This window comes from Candida orthopsilosis (genome assembly GCF_000315875.1).
Source record: "Candida orthopsilosis Co 90-125, chromosome 4 draft sequence".
NCBI classification, from domain to species: Eukaryota; Fungi; Ascomycota; class Pichiomycetes; order Serinales; family Debaryomycetaceae; genus Lodderomyces; species Lodderomyces orthopsilosis.
This window is the reverse complement of record NC_018297.1, coordinates 477385-491408: the sequence shown is the minus strand read 5'-3', so window position 1 is coordinate 491408 and position 14024 is coordinate 477385. Positions and strand designations below refer to the sequence as shown.

General features: G+C 34.0%; 8 protein-coding genes across 8 annotated transcripts; 4 read left to right on the top strand and 4 right to left on the bottom strand. All coding sequences in view use genetic code 12, as the record gives it.

Annotated features, from left to right (window-relative positions):
- Positions 1 to 183: 183 nt before the first annotated feature.
- Positions 184 to 1158, bottom strand: CORT_0D02700 (hypothetical protein; the record flags this gene model as incomplete). Its single annotated transcript, XM_003869202.1, has 1 exon — positions 184 to 1158. One exon carries the CDS (start codon positions 1156 to 1158, stop codon positions 184 to 186), a length of 975 nt encoding a protein of 324 aa, XP_003869251.1.
- Positions 1159 to 3245: 2087 nt separating this feature from the next.
- CORT_0D02690 (hypothetical protein) lies at positions 3246 to 5093 on the bottom strand (the record flags this gene model as incomplete). The annotated part of the gene is made up of 1 exon (XM_003869201.1): positions 3246 to 5093. The coding sequence occupies one exon, from the start codon at positions 5091 to 5093 to the stop codon at positions 3246 to 3248; it is 1848 nt and encodes a 615-aa protein (XP_003869250.1).
- Positions 5094 to 6315: 1222 nt separating this feature from the next.
- CORT_0D02680 (Tal1 transaldolase) lies at positions 6316 to 7290 on the top strand (the record flags this gene model as incomplete). Its single annotated transcript, XM_003869200.1, has 1 exon — positions 6316 to 7290. One exon carries the CDS (start codon positions 6316 to 6318, stop codon positions 7288 to 7290), a length of 975 nt encoding a protein of 324 aa, XP_003869249.1.
- Positions 7291 to 7403: 113 nt separating this feature from the next.
- Positions 7404 to 8051, top strand: CORT_0D02670 (hypothetical protein; the record flags this gene model as incomplete). The annotated part of the gene is made up of 1 exon (XM_003869199.1): positions 7404 to 8051. The coding sequence occupies one exon, from the start codon at positions 7404 to 7406 to the stop codon at positions 8049 to 8051; it is 648 nt and encodes a 215-aa protein (XP_003869248.1).
- A 516-nt stretch (positions 8052 to 8567) lies between these two features.
- On the top strand, positions 8568 to 10562 carry CORT_0D02660 (hypothetical protein; the record flags this gene model as incomplete). Its single annotated transcript, XM_003869198.1, has 1 exon — positions 8568 to 10562. The coding sequence occupies one exon, from the start codon at positions 8568 to 8570 to the stop codon at positions 10560 to 10562; it is 1995 nt and encodes a 664-aa protein (XP_003869247.1).
- A 19-nt stretch (positions 10563 to 10581) lies between these two features.
- Positions 10582 to 11973, bottom strand: CORT_0D02650 (Prp42 component of the U1 snRNP; the record flags this gene model as incomplete). The annotated part of the gene is made up of 1 exon (XM_003869197.1): positions 10582 to 11973. One exon carries the CDS (start codon positions 11971 to 11973, stop codon positions 10582 to 10584), a length of 1392 nt encoding a protein of 463 aa, XP_003869246.1.
- A 351-nt stretch (positions 11974 to 12324) lies between these two features.
- Positions 12325 to 13107, top strand: CORT_0D02640 (Nnt1 protein; the record flags this gene model as incomplete). The annotated part of the gene is made up of 1 exon (XM_003869196.1): positions 12325 to 13107. The coding sequence occupies one exon, from the start codon at positions 12325 to 12327 to the stop codon at positions 13105 to 13107; it is 783 nt and encodes a 260-aa protein (XP_003869245.1).
- Positions 13108 to 13286: 179 nt separating this feature from the next.
- CORT_0D02630 (Rps30 40S ribosomal protein S30) lies at positions 13287 to 13854 on the bottom strand (the record flags this gene model as incomplete). Its single annotated transcript, XM_003869195.1, has 2 exons — positions 13287 to 13469; positions 13852 to 13854. The coding sequence occupies 2 exons, from the start codon at positions 13852 to 13854 to the stop codon at positions 13287 to 13289; spliced, it is 186 nt and encodes a 61-aa protein (XP_003869244.1).
- Positions 13855 to 14024: the final 170 nt, after the last annotated feature.

The following is a 14024-nucleotide window of genomic DNA, read 5'->3' as shown; positions in this document are numbered from 1 at the left end:
CTTATATACAGATAATCTTTATTATACAAGACTAGTATTTGAAAAAACAACTATTTACCCTCTCTCCTTTCTCTCTTTTTTAATGTTACAGCATAATTAATATAAAACCCTTTGAATTGAATACTTAAAAAACCCCCAAATTGAACAAAATAATAATAGTTAGTAAAAAATATAGTAGTAAAATCAAAAGACTCTGCGACCAGATTCAAGTTCTTCCAAGACATCATCTTCGTCTTCCATAACATCCAACATTTGATATTTGGTTATATCCCAACGATGCCAAAATTTTTTGACATCATTTATATCAAATGATTCAATATGATCTTGAAGAAAATCTTTTGATCTTAAAAGGCGACATTTAACATTCATCAATTCTTTATCATCTTCATCATCTTCGTCATCGCCAGATGCAAGCGAAGCTGGTGTAATATAGCCATGTACTTCATCTTCAACATAAGCGGTGGCATCACAATATCTTGCCCATGCCTCATCAATAGCTCCAACTAAATATTCAAAACATCTAGCTCTTGCATTTCTATCAGCAACAGCAACTGATTGATTGTTGGAATCACTTTCTTCTTCCTCTTCTTCGTCATCATCATCACATTCGTTACCGCCACCAACGAGCATCTTTTTCAAAGATAAGCTGCTATTGACAGGACTAGATGCTAATTTGCAATCCAAATTTTCAATCTCATCTTCGGATCTTAAAATCTTGATTGAAGAGTCTGAAGTGCGACGAGAACAACTTGGACTCTTTACCTTAGTATTGTAGTAACGTTCCTGTACATCATCTTCATCTTCATCATCACTGTATTGTGAAATAGCCTTTGACAATTTTGGATCAATTGAAAACGAAACACGTGTCGAAGCTCTTCTTTTGGCTCTTATTTGATCAGCATTGTAGCACGATTGTTCATCTTCTGAATCATCATCATCCGATGACGATGAATAATACTTGTTAGCGAAGTCCAGATTATTCAATTGAAAATCGTTTCTCCTCAACTGTTGCAAACAGATCTTCTTATTTGACGTAGATGGATATAAGAATTCGCAACCACGTTTTGCAGCACCTCTGTTGTTATTGTTTATTTGTGAGGATGGTTTTGCAGCCGCAAAATGCTTTTCAAATGTGTATGGTTTAGGACATAAAGCCATGTTGTGGATGTGTGCGTGTAAATATGTACAAAATAGGTAGTGTTAATGTTAATGCCAGACAAAAAAAAGATTTCAACAGTCGTGTAATAATAACCAAATTATCGCACAGACAAAAAAGTAAATGAAGGTCGTGTAAATGTTAACCAACAAAAATAAAATATTAATTCTCTAATCAACCAATCAAGGCGTCAGAAAAATTTCCTCGCAGTGTAAAAATTTTTTGGAAGGCAAAAGTTGGGTATGTGTGATCACCCAATCAGAAGCAAGAATACCAAAAAAATTTGTATGAAACCCAACAAAAAAAGTAACTCTGTAGTAAATCAACTATGGATGACTCTGAGTATAAACTGTAGATTTTGAAGGTAGAACGAAGTTAACAATACAACTGATGTATGAGTGTGTGTATATGTTAAGGTCGAGTGTAGGAGGTGTTGAGGTTGTGTTGTTGTGTGTTTGTTATGGGTATGTATAATACTTCAAACAAAAAAAGCTGATGATGAGAATAGAAAAACAAAAGTTTTTTGTTGAATTGATTGGTTGAAGGAAAGAAAAAGAAAAACAAAAAGTGACAAAGGTTTTTATGAAAAAAAAAAGAGTGACCAAAAAAGTTTAGAGAAACTTATGTCTTTATAAACGATGGAGGAGGTAAAAAAGAAAACCCTAGAACTTATGCAGACAATTTTTCTTAACTATGTGCAAAGGTAGTGCAACAGGAACAGAAAAAAGCAACACAACAATTAAACAACAAATAGGGGTTACCTATACTATGTGTGCAAGGATCTGTGTCTGATCAAAGGTAGTACAAAACTGCATCATTACTTTCCCAATGTAGTTAAATTCTAAGGAGTGAAGTACAGACAAAAAAGAAATAAGGACACGTTTTTACTTTTACAATTCTTACCAGCCAACACAGTTTTGTCAACGGGACTGCCAGCAAAGGACTGTGTTCAGATGCGGTGTCAATTGGATAGCGCAGATGTTGAATCACATTCTCGTATATACGTTCTTCAACTTTACGCGTCATTGTTGGGCCTTTCCCCTCTTTTTTTCAAACGAAAGCAACACCTTATCCAATTTATTGCTTATGTCGGAGAAATAGCTGGAAATTGTCTGTCTGTTGTAAATCTATTAGGATCGTCAAAAAGCAAATCTATCGAAGAGAATTTTTGACAACCAAATTAATTCACGTTTTCATGTAGATATAATTGGTCAATTGAGATACTACTTGTCTATATCAGGTGTAATTGGACCACATAATCATCAATGGCAAGCTCCCAACATAAAGAGCCAGTTAAATTGATAAGTTCATTCGACCAATTGGCTTTTCCTCTACACCACCTTAAACAGCAATCTTTATGCATAAATTCATTGTCTGGTTAAATTGTTTTAAAATTTCACATAAATAATATGCGCTTAATAAACTATTTGACTCTCTTAACATTCGAATTCAGTCTGCGTCTCCGGACAAGGGATTTTGTGACAGGACAATTGCAAATAGATAACAAAAAATTGCAGAACCTTCAACTGATCAATTAATTGCACGGGCTGTCAACATAGAAGGGCGAAAGGCGAAAGGCGAAAGGCGAAAGGCGAATTGGTTAATCAGAAGAACTTTAACTGCATCACAAGTTGGTCTAACTTTGGTCCCAAGATTCTTTTTATGATTGCTGTGTGATTTCTTCAAATGCTTGAAGAAACGTTTCTTAAATCTGTCAATTTAAATCTTTTTTAGAAATTTTGCAACAATTTTTTAGCAAATTAGAAAAGAACTAAAAGCTTCCATACCTCACATTACAAAAACATCGCAAAGCATATTCACTTTAATTGATGTAATGATAAAGTGGGGAAATAACACTGAAGGCGTTTCCTCTTAATATACATGATTTTTACAAAGTCTAATCTTACAAAGAATGATAGCTCTAAATCGTATTCTAAACTTCTCCGGCCTTGTCCTTAACCAAACTTTCTGTATCAAACAGAAACTTAAACAAAAAACATAAACATCAAACACGTAGCAACACAAATCAAACCGATTTTCTGAATTGAACCAAAAACACATAAGTCTCCAGAGATGAAAAGACATCCTTTCAGTACCTCATGTATTTCTTTCGACGTGAAAAACTAGATTTTCTACTAGCATCTGAAAACGAGCTAGATCGTTTACTGGTTGCAGTAGCATAAGCGTCACTCTCCTCATCCTCGTCTTCCTCTTCATCATAACAATCCACTTCATCTTCTTCGTCAATAAAACTTCCAGTTTCACTTTCTCTAGCTGACGAATCAATTGATTTACCAGTGAAATACATGGCATAATTAGGATCTTCTTCATATCTCTTTACTGCTTTGCCCTCGTCCTCTTCTTCATCACTAAGCATATTTCTCATAACCAAATCATACATTCCTCGTTTAACGTAGTCATCTTTGGCAATAAATTTCTCTTTGAAATATTTTGGTTTGAAATACATTTTTGTCCTCTTATTGAAATCATTAAACATTTCTTCAATATTTTCCTCAGTTTTAACATAATCTTGTTTTGATAGTTGATCAATTAATTGTTCATTATCATTTAATTTCAAATCAAGATAATTCATAAATTTGATTAAAAAATTGAAAATGTTTTGCATATTTTTAGCATTGAAGATGTACATTTGATTTTGTTGAAACTTGTATAATAAATATTTGGTTATGGGGATGAATAACTTAATACCAGTGATGAACAATTTGACAGATATAATGATGAATATTTGAATCTTGTCTATAGTTGAGATATTTTCATTGTAGTATAGATTTTGAACTGCTGATTGCGGCGATAAAGTAGTATCCTGTTGGTTGTACATGTTTAAATCTTTGCGCAACAGATGTAGCAAGTTAATTTTAGTCTTTTCATCCAATGAATCCAAAAAGATGTCAATTTTAACTTCATCATCTAGATTGGTCATTAATTGATCGAATTTTCTTTGATCTATGATATTCTGTTGACTCAAATCAACACTAATCTCTTCATCCTGTTTCATTTTCGTAACTGCTTTTGAATTGTCAAGTGTCATCAATGCTTTTCCAAGGATTGGTGATGCAAATGGACTTGATAAACTTTCTTGTTTGTTTCCCACTAGGTACTCATTAGTTTCATCTTGAGATATCTCATTTTTGGGGTTGATGAATGGAATGTATGGTAACCTGGAACTTACTTGCTGTTTACCATACTTGTATACTGAAGATGCAATAGCCTTACGATTATCATAAACCATTGATAATAAAGCCACACCAGGATTCAAATCTTTATTATAATTGAACACAATATTCTCTTGTTCTTCCTCATCCTCATCTTCTCTTAATACAGCACCAATATTATTGGTGATCAATTCGTTAAATTTGTTATTTTGATCATTCATATATTGTTCAACATGATATCTCTTACCTTCTTTGGCTGATCCACTTTGCTGGTCACCAAATGATGCAAATCCATTCTGTTTTGGCGTTGATACCAGATCACTTTCATTAACCAAAGTTGGACTTGTAAGATTATCTAAATCAGGAGTTTCAATCTTTGCAACTTTTTCGATTTTGCGTTTGGATAATCTAGCAGAAACAGGCTTGATATGACTCCTATCAATTGCACCCACTTTTGTCTTTGTTGGTGAGTCAAACAATATATTGAGCTCACCTCGTTCCGATGATTGTGACTCCAACGGTGGTGAAGCTATCCTATTCTTAATAATCTTTGCATGGATCTTTTGTTTTGGTGATTGAGGAAGTACAACTTCTTGTAAATATTCATCTTCGGTTGCATCATCTGATTCAATGTCACTATTTGATTCTGAGGAGCTGGTACTTGATATGTCTGATACTTGCAGTCGTTCTTGTATAAATCTATTGATGTTATTGACCACAGGGACTCTATCAATAACGCCATATATTAATGATCTAACAACCATTTTGAGGCTTTAGGTTTTGTTGTAACTTGCTGCGTTGATTTCAGTTGTCGAAAGGAGAACAAGCTTTTATTCCGTTTTTGATTGTTGTTGTTGTTGTTGTTGTTGTTTTGGTTATTTTTGGGGTAAAGAAAATTGTGTTGCAAAAACAATTGGAAATATAACCAACAAATCTGCTCTGATCTAAAAAGATGTAAGTGTGGATGCTGTTGTCGTTTTGGAGATGTTAGTTCTTCCGCAAGTTGAAAACGATAAGAGAAATGCTGCTTTTCTCAATAAAGAAGAAAAAGAGTAACTAGTGTTTCATTTATATAAGTAGGTCTTCTTTGAGTTGGTTTAAATTTTGTTGGCTATATAGATTTAGAATACATACATTGCATCATGTAACAAATATAAAATATCACATGCCGAGGCTAAACTGTACTTGGTAGCGTAAACTTTAAACATTTCTTTTTTCTCTCTTCATTTTCGGAGTTGAATCACCGATTTCACGTGCACACTTTGGTCATTCTACACTACCATTCTTCTACTTCTTTTTCCGTTGACAAATAACTCCACTGTTGTTGCTATTCTTTAAATTAATTTTCCGAAGTTGGGTATTGAGCGTTTTTGGGGGAGGGGAAGAGTTATAGTGGGGGAACATAAAGAGTGTGAGATCCAATACCATAGGACTTAACACTGAGAAGTATATCCTCAGTTACTTTGTTGTCTCAGATTTAATTCTCTTGCATATAGTATTCACTTATAATCAGTAGCAATCTTCGTTAACTGTGGTAGTTATATTATATTGTCTGTGATGTGTAATATGACGAAATGTATATGCAATAATAAAATTCAATCTCCGAATGATACATTATGGATTCAGCGCTTAAAATGGGAACTCATTTAATTTGATACTATAGTATATTCATATACACTTTCAATCCTAACTATTATCGCAACAGAATCAGGCTGACTTCTTTACCCCTATAGTACCATTTGTCCGTTACCTGTAATAATGTTTTCCTCAACAAAATTATTGTTTGTACCCAATCTCCGGTAAGTTTGTAACAAAAGCAAAAAAAAGAAATAAGAAATCGGCGTAGGGGCACGCAGTCACCCAGAATTTCCAACAACTATAAATACAATTGAAAATTTCCCGTTTATTCCAATTACCCAACACAACTTTAACCCTTTTCCTCCTCGATCAATTGATTTTACAACCAATAAGTCATATATTCTAACAATGTCTTCAAACTCATTAGAACAATTGAAAGCTACTGGCACTACCATTGTTACCGATACCGGTGAATTTGAACAAATTGCCAAATACAAACCACAAGATGCTACTACCAACCCATCATTGATCCTTGCTGCTACTAAGAACCCAGACTATGCTGATGTCATAGATGTAGCTGTTAAGTATGCTGAAGATAAAGGATCAAACCCAAAGGAAAAAGCTGAAATTGCTTTGGATAGATTATTGATTGAATTTGGTAAGAGAATCTTGGATATTGTTCCAGGTAGAGTTTCCACTGAAGTTGATGCTAGATTATCATTCAACAAGGAAGCTACTATCAAAAAGGCTTTATCATTGATCGACTTGTACAAATCACAAGGTATTGACAAGGAAAGAATCTTGATCAAGATTGCTTCTACTTGGGAAGGTATTCAAGCTGCTAGAGAATTGGAAAAAGAACATGGCGTTCACTGTAACTTGACTTTGTTGTTTTCATTCCCACAAGCAGTTGCATGTGCTGAGGCTCAAGTTACCTTAATTTCTCCATTTGTTGGTAGAATTTTGGATTGGTACAAGGCTTCAACTGGTGAAACCTATACCGCTGAAACTGACCCAGGTGTCAAATCAGTTAAAGAAATTTACAACTACTACAAGAAATTTGGTTACAAAACCATTGTTATGGGTGCATCATTCAGAAACTCTGGTGAAATTAAAGCTTTGGCTGGTGTTGATTTCTTGACCATTGCTCCTAAATTGTTGGAAGAATTGTATAATTCTAATGAACAAGTTCCAAAAGTATTGGATGCTGCTCAAGCTAAGAGTGACCCAATCGAAAAAGTTTCATTTATCAACGATGAACCAGCTTTCAGATTGGCATTGAATGAAGATGCTATGGCCACTGAAAAATTATCACAAGGTATTAGAGCCTTTGGTAAGGATGCCGCTACTTTATTAGAACAATTGGAAAAAAAGTTTTCTTAAAGAGGGTGAGTAAGTGTATAGTTTAAGTGATTTAAGTGAAATTAATAGAATGAGTAATCTGTTGTAGTAATGAATTACTAAATTGCATCTAGCTTGAGAGGATCCTATTGATAATGTGGATATTACGTCAATATACTGAAAAAAAAAGTTGTTCAATTTTAGATCAACCACAATTTTTTATACTATATCTAACTACTACACCTTGTGCTCACATGACTAGACCAGAGACGATAATATCCGACACTCCACAACATCCATACCCTATAAAACACAAATCACCCATCATTTCCGGTTTTGGTCGAGGTTCAAGTGAATTAGGAATCCCCACTGCCAACATCCCTGTCAACGACCAACTCAACAAATTACCCACAGGGATCTACTACGGCTGGTGCAAAATCCACCCACACCCACAACAGCTGGACTCAACAGAACAAAGGCCCGATGGACAAGATGTCCTATTCAATCATGGCAACAAATTAGGTAAATCTGATTTATCTACAGTATGGCCTATGGTTATGTCGATTGGGTGGAACCCATTTTATCATAACAAGACGAAAGCTGCTGAAATTCATATAATACACAAGTTTACTTCTGATTTCTATGGTGCTGATTTGGAATATGTGGTGTTGGGATATATTAGACCTGAATTGAATTATACTACTAAGGAAGCATTGATTAAGGACATTGAGTTGGATATAAGTATAGCCAAGGATATCTTGAAGAGGGAGGAGTATGCCAAGTATGAACATGAGTTAGAGTAGGGTGATGGAGGAGTATATAGTAAACCTTTTTAAAGATCACGTGCAATTTTCATTTAGATGGTACAAAATCGTAACTATAATTCTAGATTCTATTTTTAGAGTATAATTCTTGGAATAACTCTGTTGACTCATCGGACCCTTTGCGGTATGCGTAGGCTTAAACCGTACGACATATATGTATGTAATCGGTTCGTATTTGTGTTGCAGTAAACGGTCAGTAGCGTAAAGTATTACATTGTGAATAAAGTCTTAATCGATCCGATAGCAAACAAACAAAGAGAGAGAGAGAGATTTCTAAATTTAACACAAACTACATTAGGACGATCAACATCATTAATTTTACAACTAGTTTCATATTGTACTATTAGCTGAGACAAATAGAACAAAAGAGATAAAGAAAATGATATAAAAAGAACACTCACAGTCCAGACTCAAGCTACTTCCTTTTCCACTACGTACGAAAAGAGAATGGTATACTATTAAAGCATAATACAATCTTCAAATTTAGCCGCCGAAATGAAACTACTATATCGCTTATTCCAACAACAGCAACCGAAAGCTATACAACTTCTACTAGTCACAGCTTGTTTAATTGGACCAACTACAGCATTTGACATCTTCACAACCAGATCCCCAAACCCAGATGACGATTCTAATCAATGCTCATTTCCACAAAAAGCTCATTTAAATCATTGCTCATATATTGAACAAAATTGTGATTCCACTTATTTCAAACTTGCTCAATTGTACTATTGCCAATTCCATAACGTCGCTTCATTGATCTTCATTTCATCTACTATACTATTTACATTATGTTTAATCCTCCTATCACTAAGCATACTTGTGTCCAATTATTTATTTCGTAACTTGAATGAATTAACTATGAGATTGGGATTAAATAACCAGATCCTAAGTTTTATTTTGATACCATTGACTAATTCCATTGCTGATTTAATTAATTATCATATTGCTTTAGAACAAGGTAGTTCAAATTTAGTTATTGGGCAATTAATGGGTAGTATATTGATTATGTTTACAATCATTATTGGGTCAATAGCTATTTTAACTAAAGGCTTTAAAGTTGAACATCCCAAGATTTTGATTATTGATTTAGGTTGGATCTTGGCCGTACTTGTCCTTTTTGCATATGTCTTATCAGATGGGAAAATTAATCAACTAGAATGTATAATCATGTGTTTGGTTTATGTTGTATATGTTGTGTTCTTGGGTATTTTTGATAAGGAAAAATTGCGAGATTATGATGAAGAGCTATTGATTGAACATTATGATGGTGATGATGAAGAAGGATGTCAGCATATCTTAGAGCAACCATACAATGTTGAAGATGCATTGGATATCATATCGAATGATGAACATAGTTATGGATCGTTTAAATCTATTTCGAGAAGTGCATCACCAAGAAATTCGCCAAAGGGTTCTCAGTGTTCAAGCCCTTTAGGTTCAAGAGTTGCTTCTCCTTTACCTATCAGTCCATTGACTTCGCCAACTCCTATGTCTCCGATTGCACCAAATCAAAGTTTACCAAATATTGATATCGTAGATGAAGGTGAGGTAGATGGAGGTATTGTAAGTGAAGCGGTTGATTATTTGTCAGTGCATTATATCCCCAAAGACCATAATTCACCATCACCATATCCATCGCGACCTCGATCTCGTCCCTGTTCAAGACAATCACTGTACCATCTGCATTTGCAACTACCACACCTGCATTCACATACCCCAGTTTCACTCCATAAACGAATAATGACAATCACATTTCAACACATTTGCAATTTCATTGATTTCATCTTTATTTTCCTAATTCCATTCCATCGATGTATTGAACTAGAAGATTCTGAATGGAAAGCTCAATTACGACAACACAAGTACTTACCAGTGTGGTATCTATTTGTAACTCCATTACTTTTCAACTATCAGTTTACTCAATTCAACTTGCAATTTCTCATCCCAATTGTCACACTATCAATCCCTGTTATATTATACTTGAAACGATTCATCAACATAAACACCAAAATTATACTCATTTCCATTGTGGGTACATTGAATAGTTTAATCATTATCTCCAACATTTCCATCTACATCCTACAAATGCTCAAAAATTTGGGACTAATTTGGAATATCTCCGATTATATCCTCGGACTACTTGTGTTTTCAATAAGTAACTCCATAAATGACGTAATTACAAACATAACGCTAGCTACGAAAATCAACCCCATATTGGGAATAAATTCATGTTTAGGTACTCCATTGCTCATTATACTATTGGGTGTTGGATTCAATGGGTTATTAGTTATACAAAATCAAGGCGGTAAAGCAATCAAATTTGATTTGAAATCGAGTGTGATACTTAGTACTACGGCATTGATTATTACTGTTACTTTTATTTTGATTTATTTACCAGCAAAGAAATGGAAATTTGATCGGGCTTTGGGCATAGTTTTGGTTAGTTGGTATTTATTAATTGCCCTGGTTAATTTATACTTGGAATAATACAAGAACATTACTATTTTTATGTTGATTGTAGTAGCTCCTCATATATTTGATTAAAATCGGGAGTAGATTGTTTCTCCTCTCCGTTTCTCTCCAGGACTAAATTCATTGTGTTATCATAATACTTTTGTCCTTTAAATTCCTTCATCTCTTCAAGAAATGCCAACTTTTTCTCCTTATCGATGGTATAATAAGTCAATACATTGAAAAACCAATCAATTTGAGTATCTTGAATAATCAGTTTAAATAAATTGAGCACATGATCATCATCATCATTGAATATCCGTTCAATACTAATCAACTTCTCGTAAATTGGAATAGGGATGGACACATTGTATTTCAAATACTCAATAATCAAATTTTTAGCTCGATGAAATTGCTTCAAGAAAATTTCCAAATCAATCAATTTAATCAATATTTGAACATCACCAAGATATTTCCAACCTCGAATCAAAACACGTCTAGCCAGATTGAATTTTCCATAAAATATGAAATAATCAGCAAATTTGACCCATGATTCACGATAATTTGCAGCGATATATATATAACGCCAATAGTTTAACTCAATATACAGTTGAGGATATTTTTTCAATTGTAGGAAATCAAAGTATTGTATCCATGAATCCAATTCTTGTCTAGATAGGAGTTTGACATCGTTGTATTGCCGTTTGAACCGTTTTTCAAAATGATATAGTTCATATACTTTGTATTGAATGGTAATGTAAGCATCAGTGAATGTTTTTTTCAATTGTTGTGGTAAATTCTTAGCATTTCGTTGTAATTCATTTGCTGGAACAAGATATTGTAAATCCGGTTGATGCTTGACATCATTGCCCATACGACCAATCAATTCGAAATATTTCTTGTAAAAATATTCATAATGGTACAAGGGCACTTCAAGAATAATTCTGATCAAAGTATAACATTTCCTCTTGAATTGATTCTCTTCAGTAGCATAACTTTCAAGAAATGATAAATATAGAGTATAAAACTCATAACTATAAAAATGGCAACCAATCAACTTTCTTGCTTTTTCAAATAGTCCCAACACTTGATAAACATTATTGGTAATTGTATTTATTCGAAATTGTAAATAATTGACCCATAATTCAATACAAGATCCCAAATGTTGGAAAGCATCTTCATAGATCTTCACAGCTGCATCAACATCAGTCAATTTGAATTCCCATTCAGCATATCGTATCCAGTACTTGTACATGAATGGATACTTGGTCAAAAATTTATCATACGACGTTCGTAGTATTTCTAATTGTGATTGTGGTGTTGATTTAGATATTCCATTTTTATCATTGTATTCTGCCGATGTGATTAGTTGTTGCCATAGTTCGAAATTGTCTGGATCCTTGATCAATTCTATTGATATATCGGTCCATTTCTTAGGTCGTGGCATTGGAGAAGGGATTAAATGGTATAATGATTTGTAATGTGTTATTGTGTGAATGGATCGTTTGTGGTTGTGTTTTTTGTTTTTCGTTTGATGAGATCTACAAATGTATCAGATCTTGTGATTATAAGAGGATTACGATATGATTCAATTGAAGGAAGAGCAACCCTATGGAGTGATTGGTCTAGACTGTTGACATTGATCTATGAAGAGCGAGCTTGTCAATCGTTCATCCACTGTTTCATTAATCAAAAAGTCAAATCAAGAATTGCAAGAATTTCGATGATATAATATTTTTTTCCATCACTTTATTGAAACCTCTTCTTCTTCGTCAAAAATACTTACTATATCAATATAATGTCAGACGACGAATTATCCATAGATGCAAACATATTTGAAGAGCCAGAAGGCTTTTTACCGCCACCACCTGAGTCCCATTTCGCCACATATGATCGTAAAGTGTCCCATGCCGAACCAAAGCAAATTCGTATGAAATTAGTTGGAAAATCACCATTATGGGGTCACTTATTATGGAATGCTGGGATCTACACTGCTGATTATTTGGATAAACATGCTGAGGAGCTTGTACAAGGGAAACGTGTTTTGGAATTAGGTGCAGCTGCCGCTTTACCTTCATTAGTATGTGCTGTTAATGGGGCTAAAGAAGTAATAGCTACTGATTATCCTGATCCGGATTTGATCAACCATATTGAATACAGTTTCAATGATTTGAAGCAGAAAGCGCCTCAAATGTCGGATTATAAAGTGAAAGGATATATATGGGGGCACAACGTAAGAGAACTGATTTACAAAAATGAAGAAGCAGGAAACCTCGAAGAAGATGAGAAATTTGATTTAATTATACTATCAGACTTAGTCTTCAATCATACTGAACATCATAAACTATTAACTGCATGTCGTCAATCACTAAAATCCAATGGGAAATGTCTAGTCGTTTTCAGCCCACATCGAGCCCATTTACTCAATGAAGATTTGAAATTTTTTGAAACTTGTAAAGAGTACCAATTCGATGCTGAAAAGATTGATATGATTAACATGACTCCAATGTTTGTTGAAGATGAAGAGACGGCCGAAGTGAGGTCAAGAGTATATTCATACTTTTTGATTCCAACGTGGTAGAAATAGTATATAGAAGACAATAGAACTTTGCAAAGGAACACCCTATAGCACGTCCTCTGTCTCATTTACAATTGCTTAGCACTCTTGTTCAAATTTTATTTATATATTATTAACTCATCGAACCCATTAAACCAATTTATATAAAATACAATAGATTTCAACACATTGTCCTAGTTTATCTAAGCTGATTGAGCATTCATCTTTCTCTTACCGTTGGTCAAAGTAACGTTAACGAATCTTCTAGTGTACTTCAATCTCATGAAAGCTCTACCTTGAGGTCTCTTTGGTTTATCTTGTTTTTCAACTTTTGGAGTTTGTGACTTAACTTTACCAGCACGAGCTAATGAACCGTGAACTTTTCCCTAAAAAATGAATTGTTAGTATTCAATGTTAAACGCTTCTGTGGATACATGTAATGGAATTGAGGGATAAAGATTGTGAATTGATTGAAGTGGCTTTTGAAAATACTGAATATTGACGGGCATGTGGCTTGTTGCTTCTTGATTAGTCTTGTAATCATGAAATTCATTTGATATGTTGTTGATATCCTATTTTGAAGAGGGGTGCTTTTAATGCTTGATTACATTGCCATTGGTAGTTGTAGCAAGTTGTTATTAAAATGTGTAATTCGGTTGCCTTTAATTTCATCACTGTCCTTTGTAGAATAATCCCAATATCTTGATCTCTTTATCCTCTTTGTCTCTATTACATTCCAATATCCTGTTTGTTTCACCCTAGACATACCATTTTGACGTGATTTGTTGTATATGGATGACTATGGCAATCTGTTGATGCTTTTCGATCCTTAAATTTTTTTCTTCAGTGTGAGCGAGAGAGTAGATGTAAAGGTGCGTGTACTTTTTGCACAAAATTCTAGCACGTATAGGTCAAATGCCCTAATATCACGTGATACAATT